General features: G+C 48.2%; 1 protein-coding gene across 1 annotated transcript in view; it reads left to right on the top strand.

The window, feature by feature from the left end:
* LOC104521291 (GRB2-associated-binding protein 2) overlaps positions 1-10,299 on the top strand; it is a gene marked incomplete at its 5' end in the record, with an annotated part of 12,566 nt that extends 2,267 nt beyond the window's left edge. Inside the window, 7 exons of the mRNA XM_010163236.1 lie at positions 1,525-2,111; positions 3,151-3,245; positions 3,988-4,270; positions 5,212-5,302; positions 7,128-7,230; positions 8,108-8,233; positions 9,666-10,299. Coding sequence (XP_010161538.1) covers positions 1,525-2,111; positions 3,151-3,245; positions 3,988-4,270; positions 5,212-5,302; positions 7,128-7,230; positions 8,108-8,233; positions 9,666-9,809 — 1,429 coding nt within the window. The remainder of the gene's footprint in view (positions 1-1,524; positions 2,112-3,150; positions 3,246-3,987; positions 4,271-5,211; positions 5,303-7,127; positions 7,231-8,107; positions 8,234-9,665) is intronic.
* Positions 10,300-15,625: the final 5,326 nt, after the last annotated feature.

Genomic DNA, 15,625 nt, shown 5'->3' with positions numbered 1-15,625 from the left:
AGCAGGAATTTATCACAGCATCACTTGGTTTTTTCCCCAAATAAGTCCTATTTCTGAGCGCCATCTCGTGCTGGCTCCATGAAACAGAGTCCCTCTTGTCCCTGCAGAGCATCAACCCCACGGGAATGGTGTAAAGCAGCATCTCCCAACTTTTCCCATAGGACTGGCACTTCCTCTGTGATTTGCCACAACTGGAAACCCCTCACGTAACCATTTCACTTTTTCCCAGTGCAATGATTGATACTGGGCAGGAGTCTTCTCCGTGGGGAGATGAATCCTTTCTGGTTGTGAGCGTATGGTCCCTAAACACCTGACCCATGTGTGGTTATACCTCTGTCAGCAAATAGAGCCAGCTGAAGACTACCTGTCACCTTCTCCTGGCATGCATGCATTAGCTCTTCATGGCAGGGTAAACCTTTTTTGGATCTTTGCCATATTTTCTTCTTCCATGCTGCTTCAGCCAGATCAGGGGAAGGCATCATCATCACCCACACTCAGCTCTGTTGTGTCTCGCCTTCATGTCCCAGCACTTCCACAATGATGCTCACATTTCCCCGAGTCTAGTGGGATGGGGATTGATGCAGTAGGAGACAAAAGTCCAAGTGGCCAATTCAAGAGTTCCCAAACTTGAGAAAATGTCATCTGCTGGGGTTAGGGGTGCAGAAAGCCAAGCCCATGAGGCTTATCATCTTCTGCAACATTGGAGCATTGACAAACAAAGCAGCAGGAGGGATAAAACAGGAGATGAAACACCTCAGAGGGAATTGGCAGAGGAGCAGTGGCTAATGAGTAGTCATTAAAGGACCAAGGTCTGCTCAATGCTTGCCCTCTGTCCTGACTGGTGTCCCTGGGCATGACCACAATACAAACCAAGGAGTCATTAGCAAGGCAGGGACCTAATGACCACACTGTCCTGCTCAACTCAGGGCACTTGAGGGCTTTTATATATCTGAATTCAACCCTGAGGTTCATTCCTCCCCCCTTGCAGATCAGGGCTACAAACCCAAAAATCCAACTGGGGAGTGTCCTCACCTCCCCAGGGCTTGCCCTGCAAGAGGGAAGGGTGGTGGCATGGCTGGGAGCTTTGAAATAATCCATGTCAGGAATTTTTCCAGTTTCTCTCAAACACTTTTGCAAGGCAGAGGTGAGAGTAAACCTCCCTCCTGCACTGTGGATGGGTGACCCATGCATGATGGCGATGGTGATGCTGATGGGGTAGTGCTTTCAGCCATGTCTTGGGTTGCTGACAGCTGATGTGAAAATTCCTCTTTTGGAATAAAAGGCTCATTCCTCCCCATAGCCCTGCCATGGAGCTCTGCACTCCCACCTGAGACAGGGTCATTTTGAAGGTGTTTTTCAGGACAAAATGGGTTGTGGTCATGTTTGGAAGGGTCTGAGATGTTCCCATTGCCCTGGGATTGGGTAGTGTGGGTCAGGAAGGTGATAAACAGGGTGAGCAGAGCTTGGTGCACCCCAGAACTGGTTCTCCACCCATCTCAGCCCTCTTTTCCTCTTCCTCTGCAGGAGTGCCAGCTTTTCCCAAGCCACGAGGTCTGCCTTCTTCATGCGAAGTGACACAGCGGTCCAGAAGCTCTCACAGGGCAATGGGCACTGTGTGAACGGGGTCAGCGGGCAGCTCCATGGCTTTTACAGCCTGCCAAAACCCAGTCGGCACAACTCGGAGTTCAGGGATGGTGCCTACGACCTCCCACGCGCCTTTGGTTCCTACACCCACCCCAAGTCAAGCCTCACCAGCTCCGAAACGGATAATGAGGAGGTCTACACCTACAAGACTCCCAACAACACTCTATGCAAGGAGTTTGGGGAGCTTTCCACGGACTCCTATGACATCCCTGCCACCCCACTCTCCATCTACCAGATCCCCAGGACATTTACACTGGACAAGAACCACAACACTCTTGCTGTGGCCGCCAGCGACTCACCTGCAGCACCACCCCCACGGCCTCCAAAACCTGGGCAGATGGAGCCACGGTGGGGTAGCCCACCCCAGTGGCCCCAGCCTGGTGAAAACTTAGGGCTGGCCCCCATGGCAGCCACCATTCCCCGGAGAAACACGCTGCCAGCAGTGGAAAACAGCAGGCTGCACCGAGGTGAATTTGGAGGTGGGGAGTTGGAGGGTGATTTAGTCCCATCTAGTAGCTCTGGATGGGTCAGTACCACTGGATTGTGGTAGGGCTGGAGTAGATGTTGGCATCAACCACGGGGTTGAACACAAAGAGGCTCTCCCCAGTCAGGATCTGGCCCTGGTTTTTGTATGCAGCAGGCAGGGAGAGGCATCCCCAGGGCTCTGGCCATTGGAGCTTCTCAGCTGGCTCTTGGTTGTGTTGTGTCTTGAACCAATACAACCTGCTTGTCCATGCAGCCCTTCACCAAATTTTGGTGATTTCAGCCATTTTTATCTTGCTTTTACTTTAATTCATAACCAGGTTTATCAGAACATATTTCATCCTAGAGCTGCCTTGGTTTTATTCACCAGAGAGGGGCATAACTTTGCACACCTCCAACACCCAACATCTCCAGTGCAGCAGAGCTGCCCTTCCCATTGACCATGGATGGGCCATGGATGAGCGTACCCTTTCCAAACCTTGTGCCTAGGATGGGATAGTTGCCAAATAACTTAGAAGGGGCAGTTGGAGAGAAAACATACAATAAATGATACCCACAGCTGCCTGAAATTCTTCTTCCATCTCCTTCTACCTAAATACCAAAATTTGGGCTGAGATAAGACCCATGTTCAGCAGTAGATAGACCAGTTTAGGAGCTTAGCACCCCATCCTCACCCCATCCTCCCCTTAGCAGAGGTTTTACATCTCCTGAGCGAGCTGTAATGGATCTCTCCCTTAACCCAGTTTTGTCACTGTGATCTACCTTATCTGCTGTCTTTACCCCTGGGATTTTGCAGCACTTTGACAGAACCAGGTTAGGTCCATGTGGCACGTGCAGTTGCTTTGACACCTCAGAGAGATGCTAATTGTGAGGGAACATAGCAGGGAGTCTGTGACCATGTCTTCACACCAATGTCTCAATTATCAAGGATACTGTTCCCCCCATACCTGGATTTTATTTTCAAGGGCCCCTTTTATTAGCAGTTGAGTTGGGACACATTGTGCATTTGTGGTTGTGTTGCAGCTTCTTCTTGCGAGACGTATGAATACCCCCAGCATGGGGTTGGCAGCGCTGTGCAGTCGGTTGAGTCGATGAACGACGGGTACAACTCCTACCTGGTGAGTTTGCCTTGGTGTTGGCCACCACACTATAGGCACCGTGTGCACGTTAGAGATTCAGGGACAAGTAGGTTCCAGGTTGGACCTCACAGCCCAGTCCTGCAGAGTTAAGTCAAGAGGGGTTTTATTACTGATTTTAATTAAAACCATGGTGACCTTCAGGGTAGAGGTGGAAGAACAACCACCTGACCCAGCACTGCATGCAGAGCTTGACTTTGGGTACTTCCAGAGAGGGTATCTGACTAGAGCTTTGACCCAAAAAAAGTGCCCAGGAGTTTGGTTCCTTCCTGAAAGCCTGGGGTGCTGCTGAGCTGAATTTTGACATGTTGCCAGAACAGCCTCTTTTGTGCACTTTCTAAGACTTCCTGAGTTGGAAATGACATTAAAGCAGCCTTTTGTATTGCATTTTAATCATGGCCAGAGCCCAGAGAAAAATTACTTTCCAAGTTAAGCATGCTTCTGCAGCTCCCTCTGATCATGAGAAGAGGCTCAAATCTGGGAGATTAAGACCTTTCCCTGAACTCATGATGTTGCAATGTCTTGGAAAGCAGTGGAGGTAAACCCTCTCAGTGCAAACTGATGGCCGAGGAGGGGAGAGACCATCCCTTCCCTCTCTGCTGAGATTTTAGAGCTGGTCCCACCTCAAATGTGTGTTCAGTGATGATGAGATGAAAGGTTTTATAATGGGATGGGGATGAACAGTGACTGATACTCACAACATGTCCTCCCACTTGTCCCCCAGCAAGCCAAGGCAAAAGTGGCCCGCTCCCACAGCACCGACTCTGAGGACAACTATGTCCCCATGAACCCCGGTTCCTCACCCCTGATCCACACTGAGAAAGCCAACGACAATGCCCAAAACCTTTACATCCCCATGAGCCCTGGGCCGCATCACTTTGACCTGGTGGGGTTGTCCTCGGCCACCCTCCCCATTCATAAAGGAGGAGCCATGGCGCAGTGCCACAGACGGTTGAGTGAAATCCAGCCCCCACCAGTCAACCGCAACCTCAAACCCGACCGGAAAGGTAAGAATGGTTGTTTGTGGGCAAACCTTTCCTCCCTTCTATTCTTGTAAAACTCCAGACTACATCTGTCATCAGGCTCCCATCATTAGGGTATCAACACCAAACTTCATCAACATGCTAGGTGAGGGCTAGGGCTGGAGATCCCCACTCTTCTCTTCCACCTAATGAACCATTTGTGATGAGAAGAGCTTTCATGTTACACTGCAGACGTCCTTGCCCATTCCCTGTGGGGAAACACTTTGGCTGGAGACAGCTCAGGGCTGTCAGAGCCTGGTCTTGTACCAGGTTATCATAGAATTACAGAATGGTTTGGGTTGGAAGGGACCTTTCAAGGTCATCTAATCCAAGCCCCCTGCCATGAACAGGGACATTTTCAACTAGATCAGGTTGCTCAGGGCCCAATACAACCTGACCTTGAATATTTCCAAAGATGGGGCTTCTTCCACCTCTCTGGGCAACCTGTGCCAGTGTTTCATCAAAAAATTTCTTCCTTCTATCTAGTCTAAATCTCCTCTCTCTTAGTTTAAAGCCATTGCCCCTTGTTCTATCACTAGAGGCCCTGATAAAAGGTTTGTTTCCATTTTTCTTATAGTCTCCCTTTATCACAGCTCCCCAATTAATGGGTTTATTATATCCCAGAGTTTGGACATTTTTAGCAGATCTCCATTGCCTGGGGAGCATATTCCTTTTTTGAGGCCACCCATCCACTTTGGGGCTGTGGGTCAGAGGGAGAAATTCACTGTTTTCCCTCACATCTGGCACAAATAAATGCAGAGATTTTGGTTGGGGGATTTTCCTCATCAGCACAGAGGGCTGGGGGACTGATTAGCAGAAGGGGAAGCAAACAGCAAGTTTCTGGGGACTGTCCCCTCTCATGCCAGTCATGGATGTTGAATTGTAGGAATGTGCTGCCTCTGAATAAAGTCTTTTCCCCTCCCCAGTAAAGCCATCGCCGCTGGACCTGAGGAATAACACTGTCATCGATGAGCTTCCCTTCAAATCACCAATCACAAAATCCTGGTCCAGGCCAACGTGAGTAGTGGTTGGAGTATGGATTCTTGCTTTGCTCTGACAGAAGATCTCTGGTCTCGCTCTCACTGGTGCCCACATGTAGCCACCCTGTCACCTCTGCCATGGATTAAACATCTCTGGCTGAGTATAAGGGGGATGTCAGCTGCCCTTCTGCCTCTGCTCGCTGCAGAGGTTTCTTCTGGCCCACCATCTCTTTTTGTTGAAGGGGCATGTTTTTCATGGGCTATTTTGAATCAAGCTAGAGATGAGCCCAGACTTTGGATGTGGAGCCAAATTTCCCCAAAAGCTGGATAATCCCTTCAGCCCTCATTGTGTTCTTTGTCAATTTTAGAAATAGGAGCTGCCATGCAAACATCTGCACTGGGGTGAAATTCCACCTTGACCAACACCCTACCCGCATCAGGGACCAGCAGGAGACACCTGGAAAGAGGGGCATTTATGGAGTAATTCTTTCCTAAAATATCCTGCCACACCATGGGGATTCAGAGCTCAGGGGTTTCCTTGGTCACATCATGGCCAGACTTAGGATCTGCGTCAGATGCTGCTGAAGCAGAGGAGCTCCTCTCTTGGACCCCTCATGAGCTTAGTCAAGTGTTGTAAGAGCCAGAGTTGTATTCCCCACATCACAGTTGGTAGTAGGAGGATAAATTCATTTAGGTTGGGGTTTCACATGAAAGTCCAGAGTGTGGCCAAGCAGCTAATTAAGATCACTTGAAGACATTTCCTCTTTCTGGGATCTGACAACTCCTGGAGGGCTGTGGCTCTGACACAGGACCTGTGGCCCACCATGACCCAGCTGAGCCACCCCAACTTGGTCACACTGGGGGCACGGGGCACGATTTCACATCCAGCTCTCCCCCAAAAACCCAGCTGTAGTCTCAAAACACAGGGTGACACTCACAGGGTCTGACCAAGCTGTGTTTTGATTGCCTTGAAAGCAAAGCCTAGCCTGAAGGAAGGCTGCAAAATGAAACCAAAGCACTTCAGAGCAAAATCTGCCAGCCAAAAATAACAAGATTCACACAATTCCAGTTTAGCTGCTAATTCATGGTCTGATGTTGTCCAATGAAAGGCAGAAGCAAAGCTTGGCTGCTATGACTCGTCTCATAAATTGGATTGTGTGGAGACTGACTGCAGGGCATGAGCATTGTGTGCTGAAATCACTGCACCAGGAAACAGCGAGCGGGGTTTGATTGACAAGATGTCCAACCCCAGAGAAGCTAATGGATTTTTCCCTTATCAGTTAATCATCTGACCCTGCCTTTACTGCAAGGCAACAAATAGCTTTTTAAGACACGAGCTTTAATGCCAGACGCTGATTGCATTATGTTATTCTGTATAATTAAATTTGGCCAATTGAAAGCAAGATGATGCCTCAGAGGTTTTGTTTTCCAGCAAAAAATTTGGATAGAGCCCTGCAAGGTAAACAAATCCTGGAGCTGTGGTGAGGCTGGAGGTGAGAAGCTCCACTGAGGTTGGCCCTGCATCCTCCACAATTAAATACTTCCTGTGAGATGGAAGAATTCATGAGGTGTGATTTGTGTAGCTGATAGCGAGAGAGTTACGGGTACAGAGCAAGCAAGGTGTTATTAAAAAGTCCTAGAAAGAAAAAAAAACCCAAGAAGATGAAACTCAGTGATTTCTGAATCATGGGAAGGTCAGGGTAGGAGAACCTCAGTGCCAGCAGCCATTCTTCATGACCAGTCCCCAGATCTGAGCATGGTGATGTTTGAAGGCAGCAGATGCCGCCCTCTCCCATCCTTCCCCAGCGATGGACAAGCAGCACGTGCAACCATCATTAACACATTGACCCTTGTCCTTACAGCCAGACCTTCAACGCCGGCTCTTTGCAATACTGTCGCCCTGTCTCCTCCCAGAGCATCACCAGCACTGACTCAGGAGACAGCGAGGAGAACTACGTGGCGATGGTAAGGGCCCCACAACTAAGATATATAGTCCTGGCAGGACGTATATGTTCCCCAGCTCTGCAAACACATTCCTAGCTCATGAGATGGAATTGCTCAGATAGCACGATGATGAACGTGGTGTTCATCCTCATGTACATCCCTACATGCACGAAACAGTGGCTTTCGTTCCTAAAATGACATATCTCATGGGGGTTTTAACTCTACATGAGAGCAGGAACATATATTACCTACTTTGCCAGGAATTAAGAGAGGATAAAAATGTCTATGGACTGTCATAGTCTATTTTCCTAATTTAAGTTGATTTTTTTCAGGTTTTTCTTTCCCCCTGATAGCTGCTGACATCATGTTTGTGTGGAGATCAAGGGCTATCAGAGCAGCAGCAGGGAGTGGCACTGCTTCCAGGGAGGGGATTGAGTCTTTCTTTGCAAAGTTGCTGGCTTGAAGCATATTTTTGAGGCTGTGTAACTAAAGGGGTAGAGGAAACCTGGGCTCTGTGTAGCGTGGCTGTGATCAGTGAAGATCCCAAAGCTGGTCTGGCCTCGCTGAGGTGTGGTTCCTGGGAAATGCTGAAGCCCGCGTCTGATGTCAGGCACATGAATAAAAACAAAGGCAGAAGAACTGCTCTGATATATAAAATCAAGAGCATGAGCCTAAAATATTTGTTAGCATGATACACAATATAGATAGTCCCCGGCAGTTCTGCACACCCTGGTCCCAGAGAGGCAGGTGGACACCTCCAGGCTAGGACCTCTTTTAAAAGTGCCACCAAGGCATTTCATTGCCAGATTTGTGTTAATTCCTGTTTGTTTGGGGGCTTTTTTGTTTGTTTCTTCCCATTTTAATCCTTGTTATCTCTCCTGTCTCTTCCCTGCATTAGCAAAACCCCATTTCTGCTTCTCCTGTTCCTAGTGGCACCAACAGCCCAGCACCTAAAAAGAGTTCGGGGAGTGTGGATTATCTAGCCCTGGACTTCCAGCCAAGCTCGCCAGGGCCACACAGAAAGGTACAGGGGATTTAATAAACTTCTGATTAAAAGTGATGCATTTTTAAGGGGTTTTTATGCAGATAGGCAACACCATGGTCCAAAGCCCTGGGCAGGGCTGGTAAGTGGCACATGGGGGAAACAAACACCATCTTAAAGTGAATCATAGGAAAATAGGGCAAGGGAGGACCTCATGGCATCCCCACATCCAAAGGAAACCATCTCTTCAGAGGTGACACATGAGGCTTTAAAGTCTCAGATGATGGAGATTTCACAACCTCCCCAGCAAGACAACATAACAAGATGAAGAGGACACCCAGGGGTGACAGAGTGGGCTGAGGAGAGACCAAAGGCAGGTCCTGTTGGGTACCACCCTGAGCAAACTGGGAGGGGGACAGAGAGACTGGCTCAAGCAAAGCAGTGCCTGAGCGAGTAGATGGTGAAGGACAAGGCATTGTATAAACCTTTGTGGGAACCACCTGTGAGTTGGCCTGGACTTTCTAAACCACCACCTTGTTTCCTAGGCAAAGCATCCCACTGGTTAGATCTTTGTATTATTTGGCAGTTGTCCCTTGATCATTTCTTTCTGCTCAGCAATATTTCTGCGAGTATTACCAATTTAAATTCTATCCCAATCTGGAAAGGCAATTTTAGACCATTAAAAAACATCATCTGGCTCCAGTTGCAGGCAGCTGGGGGTTCTCTGAAGTACTTGTAGAGGCAGACAGAGTTCCAAGACTCAAGAAACTACAGGAATCAGTATCTCCTCCTCCCACAGCAGGTCTCCTTGGTGAACCTGCAGACATGTCTGTTGTTTTGGGGATGGAAATTATCTAGTGCCATAACAGTGTAGAGTCAGCACAGTGAAGAGGGATGGAACTGGCATTTTTATGTGTATCTACAAGAGTTCTTGAGTTCTTTACAAGAAAGGAGCACTGGAACAGGCTGCCCAGGGAGGTTGTGGAGTCTCCATCTCTGGAGACATTCAAAACCCACCTGGACGCCTTCCTGTGTGATCTCATTTAGGTTCCTGCTCTGGCAGGGGGATTGGACTGGATGATCTTTCGAGGTCCCTTCCAATCCCTGACATTCTGTGATTCTGTGAAAATGAGCAAGATGCAAAGCTGAATTTGCCATATCAGCAGTTAGATAAGACATTTGCAACCAAACATTCAAGTCCCAGAGTTAGCATGGAGATAGAGACCCAGGTGCTGTTTCTACTCTTCCATTGCACCACAATCTCATGTAAGCAAGATGTAAAGCAGACTGAAATCATTCATCCAAGACCCTTCGGGAAGTTAGAGGGAGGGTGATGAGCAATGGAGTCTGCAAGAAAGAAGGGGAGGTGCTGGTGGATTTGCAGCCCCCACAGTGCTGCTGTGGGAAGGAGCAAGAGGGAAAAGCAGGGAGCTGATGAGTGACCAGGCGGTGGCCATATTTCTTCTCCCCACAGCCCTCCACCTCATCAGTTGCCTCGGATGAGAAGGTTGACTATGTGCAAGTGGACAAGGAGAAGACGCAGGCGCTGCAGAGCACCATGCAGGAGTGGACTGATGTGCGGCAGTCCTCAGAGCCCACCAAGAGCACGAAGCAGTAGCACCTGGGGCAGGAAGTAAAACAGGCAAATATCCTGGTGGTTTTCCCCAGCTGAGTGAGGTCCCACCAGGCTGGCAGCTCCACTTGGGCTGGATTTCTAAGACTTTGTCTGTGGAGGGGGTCTTCTTTTTTTTTTTTCTTTTAAGACAGAAGGAAACTTAATTTCAGGGGAAGACTTGGCGGCTACTGTTTGCCAGTGATAAAGACCAACTATCTTTGGTGGCCAGGTTTGTGCTGTAGCTGCTGGATGCACTATCCAGGAACTTCAACTTAGCAATACCAGGTTTCACCCTACACATCTTTTGCCTACAGCTATGAAAGCCACCCTGTATGTGCTAACACTGCATTATCTCTCCCCATCTTCTTCCATACTGTACCCCCAAACTGTGCCATGCAGGTTTGAAGCATCTCTCTTAGGACATCATTCCCCAGCTCTGATTCCCCATGCCTTATGGTTGCCCTCTTCTCTGCCTCCTCCCAATCCCAAAACTGAGCAAGGACTATTCCTTTTGAAATCACTTTTGTTGTCCCATCTCTTGTAAATAATATGTTCAAAACCTCTGAGGGCTATTCTCCTGGTGGGACAACCCCATAGCTTTGATTGTGGTTGTTAACCTTCAAGAGCTTGAAGAGCATCCAGTCTGTCCCATCAAGATGACTTTGAAGCCCAGAACTTGCCCTATCATAGATATATATACATGCCAGCACAGGCTCACACACATGCATGCATGCATGAAACAGCCAAGTTTGTTGGGGTGCCTTCTGCTGTTGATGCTCTCCAGCATCTCCCAAAGTCAATGGGCTGGAGAGGTTGGCTTTGGATGGCAGAATTTAAGCCCTCACCTACTGCCTATCTGAAACCAATTGCCTGTGAATCTGTCCCTAAGAACCAAAATCTGCCCTTTGTGAAAGCAGAAGAAGCCCATAGAGTAAGAGTCCTACATCTGTGGCCATCATGAGAAGCTCTGTGATTGAGTATGAGGAGAGCAGGGAGGCTCTGTAGACCCTGTATACCTGGACTGGTGTAAGGATGAGTGACAAGGAGGGAGTAGGAGGCTGTTGGTAGGACCAGGAGAAGGCAGATGCTGTTCTGCAGAGGTTGGTCTTGAGGGAGGAGGTCTGGTGTGGTGCATTGTGGAGGAAAGGAGTAGGGTAATTGAATGTTGGTTGATGGCGAGACCTTAGACTTGGGAAGAGGCTGGTCATGAGAGTAAGGACAAAGTGTTTCAGTATTAGCTTTAAAGTAGCATTATGGTTGGTTTGTTGTGGGTACAAAGGGCTGGACTAGATATTTTCTCCACATCTTCAGCAATCTTTCTTCTACACAGAAATGGGACTTGTTAACGTTACGACCCTAGGCTCTAATTATGGGTGGGAATCTGCTGTTACTCCTTGCCAGCATCCTTGACACATCCAGGCTTTGGGATCACTCCCCAAGCAGCTGCCGGGTGCAGAGAGCAGAGAAAGAAGAGACAGTTTATTGCAGAGATAATAATTCATGATCTCATGAAAACAGGAAAGACTCACGATTGCCACGGAGCAGCCTGATTGCCAGACAGCAAGTGCTGACATGAATAAACAGTTCGACTGCAAACTGAGAGCCAAACGAAGGAGACGTTAGAAAGATTAGGTAATAATATTTATTAAATAACTGAAGCTATTCTTTCTGCAAGCTGAACCCCTCCCAGCGCCATGAGCTCTATGTTCCACCAACGTCGCCTGCATCAAGAACAGTGTGGCCAGCAGGAGCAGGGAAGTGATCCTTCCCCTGTACTCTGTGTTAGTGAGGCCACACCTTGAGTACTGTGTTCAGCTCTGAACAATGTCCCTTCCTCAGTTCAGGAAGGACATTGAGGTGCTGGAGCGGGTCCAGAGAAGAGCAACGAGGCTGGTGAAGGGACTTGAGCACAAGTCCTATGAGGAGAGGCTGAGGGAGCTGGGGTTGTTTAGTCTGGAGAAGAGAAGGCTTAGAGGTGACCTCATCACTCTCTTCAACTACCTGAAGGGAGGTTATAGCCAGGTGGGGGTTGGTCTCTTCTCCCAGGCAACCAACAATAGGACAAGGGGGCATGGGCTCCAGCTCTGCCAGGGGAGGTTTAGGTTAGATGTTAGGAAGAAATTCTTTACAGAAAGGGTAATCAGGCACTGGAACGGCCTGCCCAGAGAGGTGGTGGATTCACCATCCCTGGAGGTTTTTAAAAAGAGATTGGACGTGGCCCTTAGTGCCATGATATAGTAATTGGAGTTGGATCAGGGGTTGGACTTGATGATCTTAGAGGTCTTTTCCAACCCAATCTATTCTATGATTCTATGATTCTATGAACGTCACCAAGTTGTATTGATTATTGATGCTTAAGCATGAACATATTTGTTTAAACTTCATCTGAGGTTGGAAAGAGCCAGACGTGACACACATGGGGATAGGATGCCAGTCCCTTAAGGGCTGCGTGCTTGTAAACTAAGTCTTGAACTTCCAACACCAGTTTATATTTTCTTCTCAAATGCCATGAAAGGGAAGAATACTAATTGAAAAGCTCTGACGACCCTTTTAAGACATTGAAGTGTTGGCCTTCTACAGGAATAATGAAGCAAATATCCTAATTCTCATGGTAAAACTAATAATCATCTAGGAGAACAGAAAAAAAGGACCCGAAGGGGAAGATTGAGCACAGCCTGCTTTCTGAAGGTCGGGGAGTGTGTTCCAGCCTGCAAGGGTCTTTGTCTCTCGTTGGGGGCTTGCACGCTTGCAGGGTGAGATAATGAAATTAAGACCAGAGGACAGTGCTTCGTATTTCTATAGCCTCTTTCATCACTGCATCTCAGGGGAAACTAAACATTGGGCCTCACCCAGATCCTACTGAAGTACGTGTTCACCCAGCTGGGAGCGAGCTCCCCATCCACAACGAAAAGCAACTCAAGTGGGAAGCTGGTTTTTTTTCCTATTTCATCCTCTAAACTGTTAGGCAGACCCAAAGGAAGATGAAATTGGGGGAGAAGGGTTATGATGCATGCTGGATGTATTTCCCTGCCAAAATTGGGCTGTTCTCCTCCTCTCACACTAAAACGCAGCCACCTCCGAGATGGATTTCAGCTCCAATTTTGGGAATAGATCTTTCTATTGCTTTGGGTCTCTCTCAGTAAAACCATGTAACTATTCTCAAGATGAAACTGAGCCCAGCTCCAGGCTAAAAAAATCTTGAACCCAACCAAAAACCTGGAGAAATCAAGTGATAGCCCATGCTCAGATTGAGTCTTTTTCTCCACCTGGGAGATGGGGAGCTCAACAAGTCGCAGAAGTACCCTGAAAGTGGTAGCAGTAGCAGCAGCAGTAGTCATTTCTGATGGTTCAGTGGTTTGGGAGACAACACAATGGGTTGGGATGCATTTTGCTGAGCCCATGCCCTATGCTTCTGTGATGGGACTAGATTCATCCAGTGCCCACTCCTACATTTAATCCACAGCACCAATTAAGATTAGAAAGACCTTCATGGTACTGGAGATACTAGTCCTTTTTCTCCACATCCCAGCAATGTCTAGATTTGTTCATGGGGCAGGTAGTGGCATGGGATAGCTCTTTTCCCCGGATCAGCTCCCTGTTTTGATGATTTCCTTTCATGAGCATCTCCACTAACTGGCACTTTGAGTTTGGCAGATCAAGGACTAAACCATCCCAAAAGTAGCTATTTTGCAACTGCTGGTGGCTGGTCCCTCTCTGCTTTGCAGTGAGACCTATGTTTTCCCAGAAACAGATATATCCTCTGTTTTTTTTTCCCTTCTAGACACCAAGAAAGTGACCCCTCCAAACTAAGTAGCATCCCATAGACTCTCTGCATTGCTGTATAGACATGACTATATCAACCTCTCCTGAAAGCCATTAAGTAATCAATGACTGCAGTGGAAATAGTCATTCCTGACGGTTGCCAAGCTGATTACAGCAGTCCCTGATGATTAATGTTTGTGCACTATTTAGTCTTAAACCATATTGAAAAGCAGCTGCTTTAATTACACGGACTGCCAAGAACTTTGCCCTGAAGGCATTGAGTTTATCACATCCACTTTCTACTTGGATGCTCAAGTATGACTGACTCTTTTGTTAGAGAAAGGTATTTTAGGAAGCTGAGAACGTTGCAAGTGATTCATTTTAATTGCAATTAAAATGGCTTGAGTCTTCACGTCAGAGGCTGCTCTTCAGCTCTGTGGTCCCATTTAAGAAAAGAGAGGTGCTTACATGTGTGTGTGTGAGTGCTCATGGAGAAGGGTTGTCTGTGGGACAAGCATCATCACCTCAATATTTAGTTTAATAAAGTACCAGGGCCATGGCTCAAAGCTCACTCTGAGCTTTAAATGGCTAAGCTGATGGTTTTAAACTCTTTAAAGGTTTTAAAGTCTCCAAAAGTGTGTTTCCCTTGCCATGAGCCTGCAACTGCTGCTCATGGTTCCTCTGTCTGGTGAGATGTGCGAGCTGCCTTGAAGGTGATTTACTCTGAAATGACATTTGAGTGTCCAGTGGGAAATACATTTTCAGCTCTAAATGGATGTGAGGCTCAGGTTTAGTCTCAAGTTGGAGAAAGAAAATGCATGAGAGTGTAGATTGTGCCAGGGCAAAGTTGAGGGTCTGGCAGATAGGGCCAAATCTGGAGCTGGAACTGAGATTTAGGTTGACTGGGGGATAACTGGAATGAATTTGGACCCAGGGTGACCAGTCACTGACAAGTGTTATATATGAAGGAACTTGGAGTTAGGAAGAGAGGAGGCAGGGGAGTCTGTCAGCAAGATTTGAGTCTTGGTCCTCACCATGTGCTCCTTTGGCATGAGTCTCAAGTCAGAGAAGATTTGTGGGTTGTGGAGTGGGGTTTTGCTCACTAAAAGCCATGTACTGGTGGTAGGCAAGCTCCCACCGCTCTCAGGACTTACCCAGGGCACTTCACTCTCGCGGGGGTCATCCTACCCAACAACATGATACCTCAGTGTTCTGGCTTTCAGGGAGCCTTGGTCCATACACCCAGCTCTGAGCTGAGCAGGAGAAGCCCTACCAGAAAGGTAGTGGGGACCTGGACATGCTGGGAAGCACCTTGCTCTGGGGCTCCCATGGGTTGGTCATGGGGCAGCAGTGCCATAGCTTCAGAGGTTGTCCTGCAAAGTGCCACCTCCACCCTTGGAACCTTTCAAGACCAGGTTGGATCAACTCCATAGCTGACCCTGCTTGGAGCAATGGGTAGGACTAGAGACATCTCTTCCCCCCAGTTCACCCTGAGACCCTGTGCTGCTGGGTCTGAGCAGAGACTCCTCCATGTGAGGGAACATCAACCCAGAGCTCCCTGTAGCCCCACACCAGGTCCTACACCCTGGCATCCCAGTCCCCTGAGCGTAGAGGGAGGAGCTGCCTCACATTGGCCACCCATTGAACGTGACTCCTTGGGAGGGGTAGAGCCCATGCCCAGGTCTTATGCGGTGGTGGACTTTGGTAGGAAGATGTTTAAGTAGCTCCTAAGACCTGTCTGATCTTCCTGACCTAGAAGGAGAGTAAGAGGATGGTTTTCTCAAGTCATGTTTGCATTGTGTTGATGTTTTCCCACCTGGTGATGTTGCTGTTCTGTGTAAATTTGACACTCAACCTCACTGTGTGTCCCATTGAAGGGATGTTGTCTGGATGAGATGGTGTAGTGGGGCTGTGCCTATGGAGAAGCCCTACTTGTAACAGGAAGAGCAAAGAGCAGAGTCTAACCCCGGTTCCAGCCAGAGGACACATATGGCCACTAAAGAGCTGTCAAGAAAATCAGAGGGACCACTCCAGCATCAAATCACAAGAGCCAATAG

The sequence above is a fragment of the Antrostomus carolinensis genome, unplaced genomic scaffold (assembly GCF_000700745.2).
Source record: "Antrostomus carolinensis isolate BGI_N321 unplaced genomic scaffold, ASM70074v2 scaffold32312, whole genome shotgun sequence".
In the NCBI taxonomy this organism is placed as follows: Eukaryota; Metazoa; Chordata; class Aves; order Caprimulgiformes; family Caprimulgidae; genus Antrostomus; species Antrostomus carolinensis.
The sequence above is the reverse complement of the archived record's forward strand: the minus strand, read 5'-3'. Positions and strand labels throughout refer to the sequence as shown.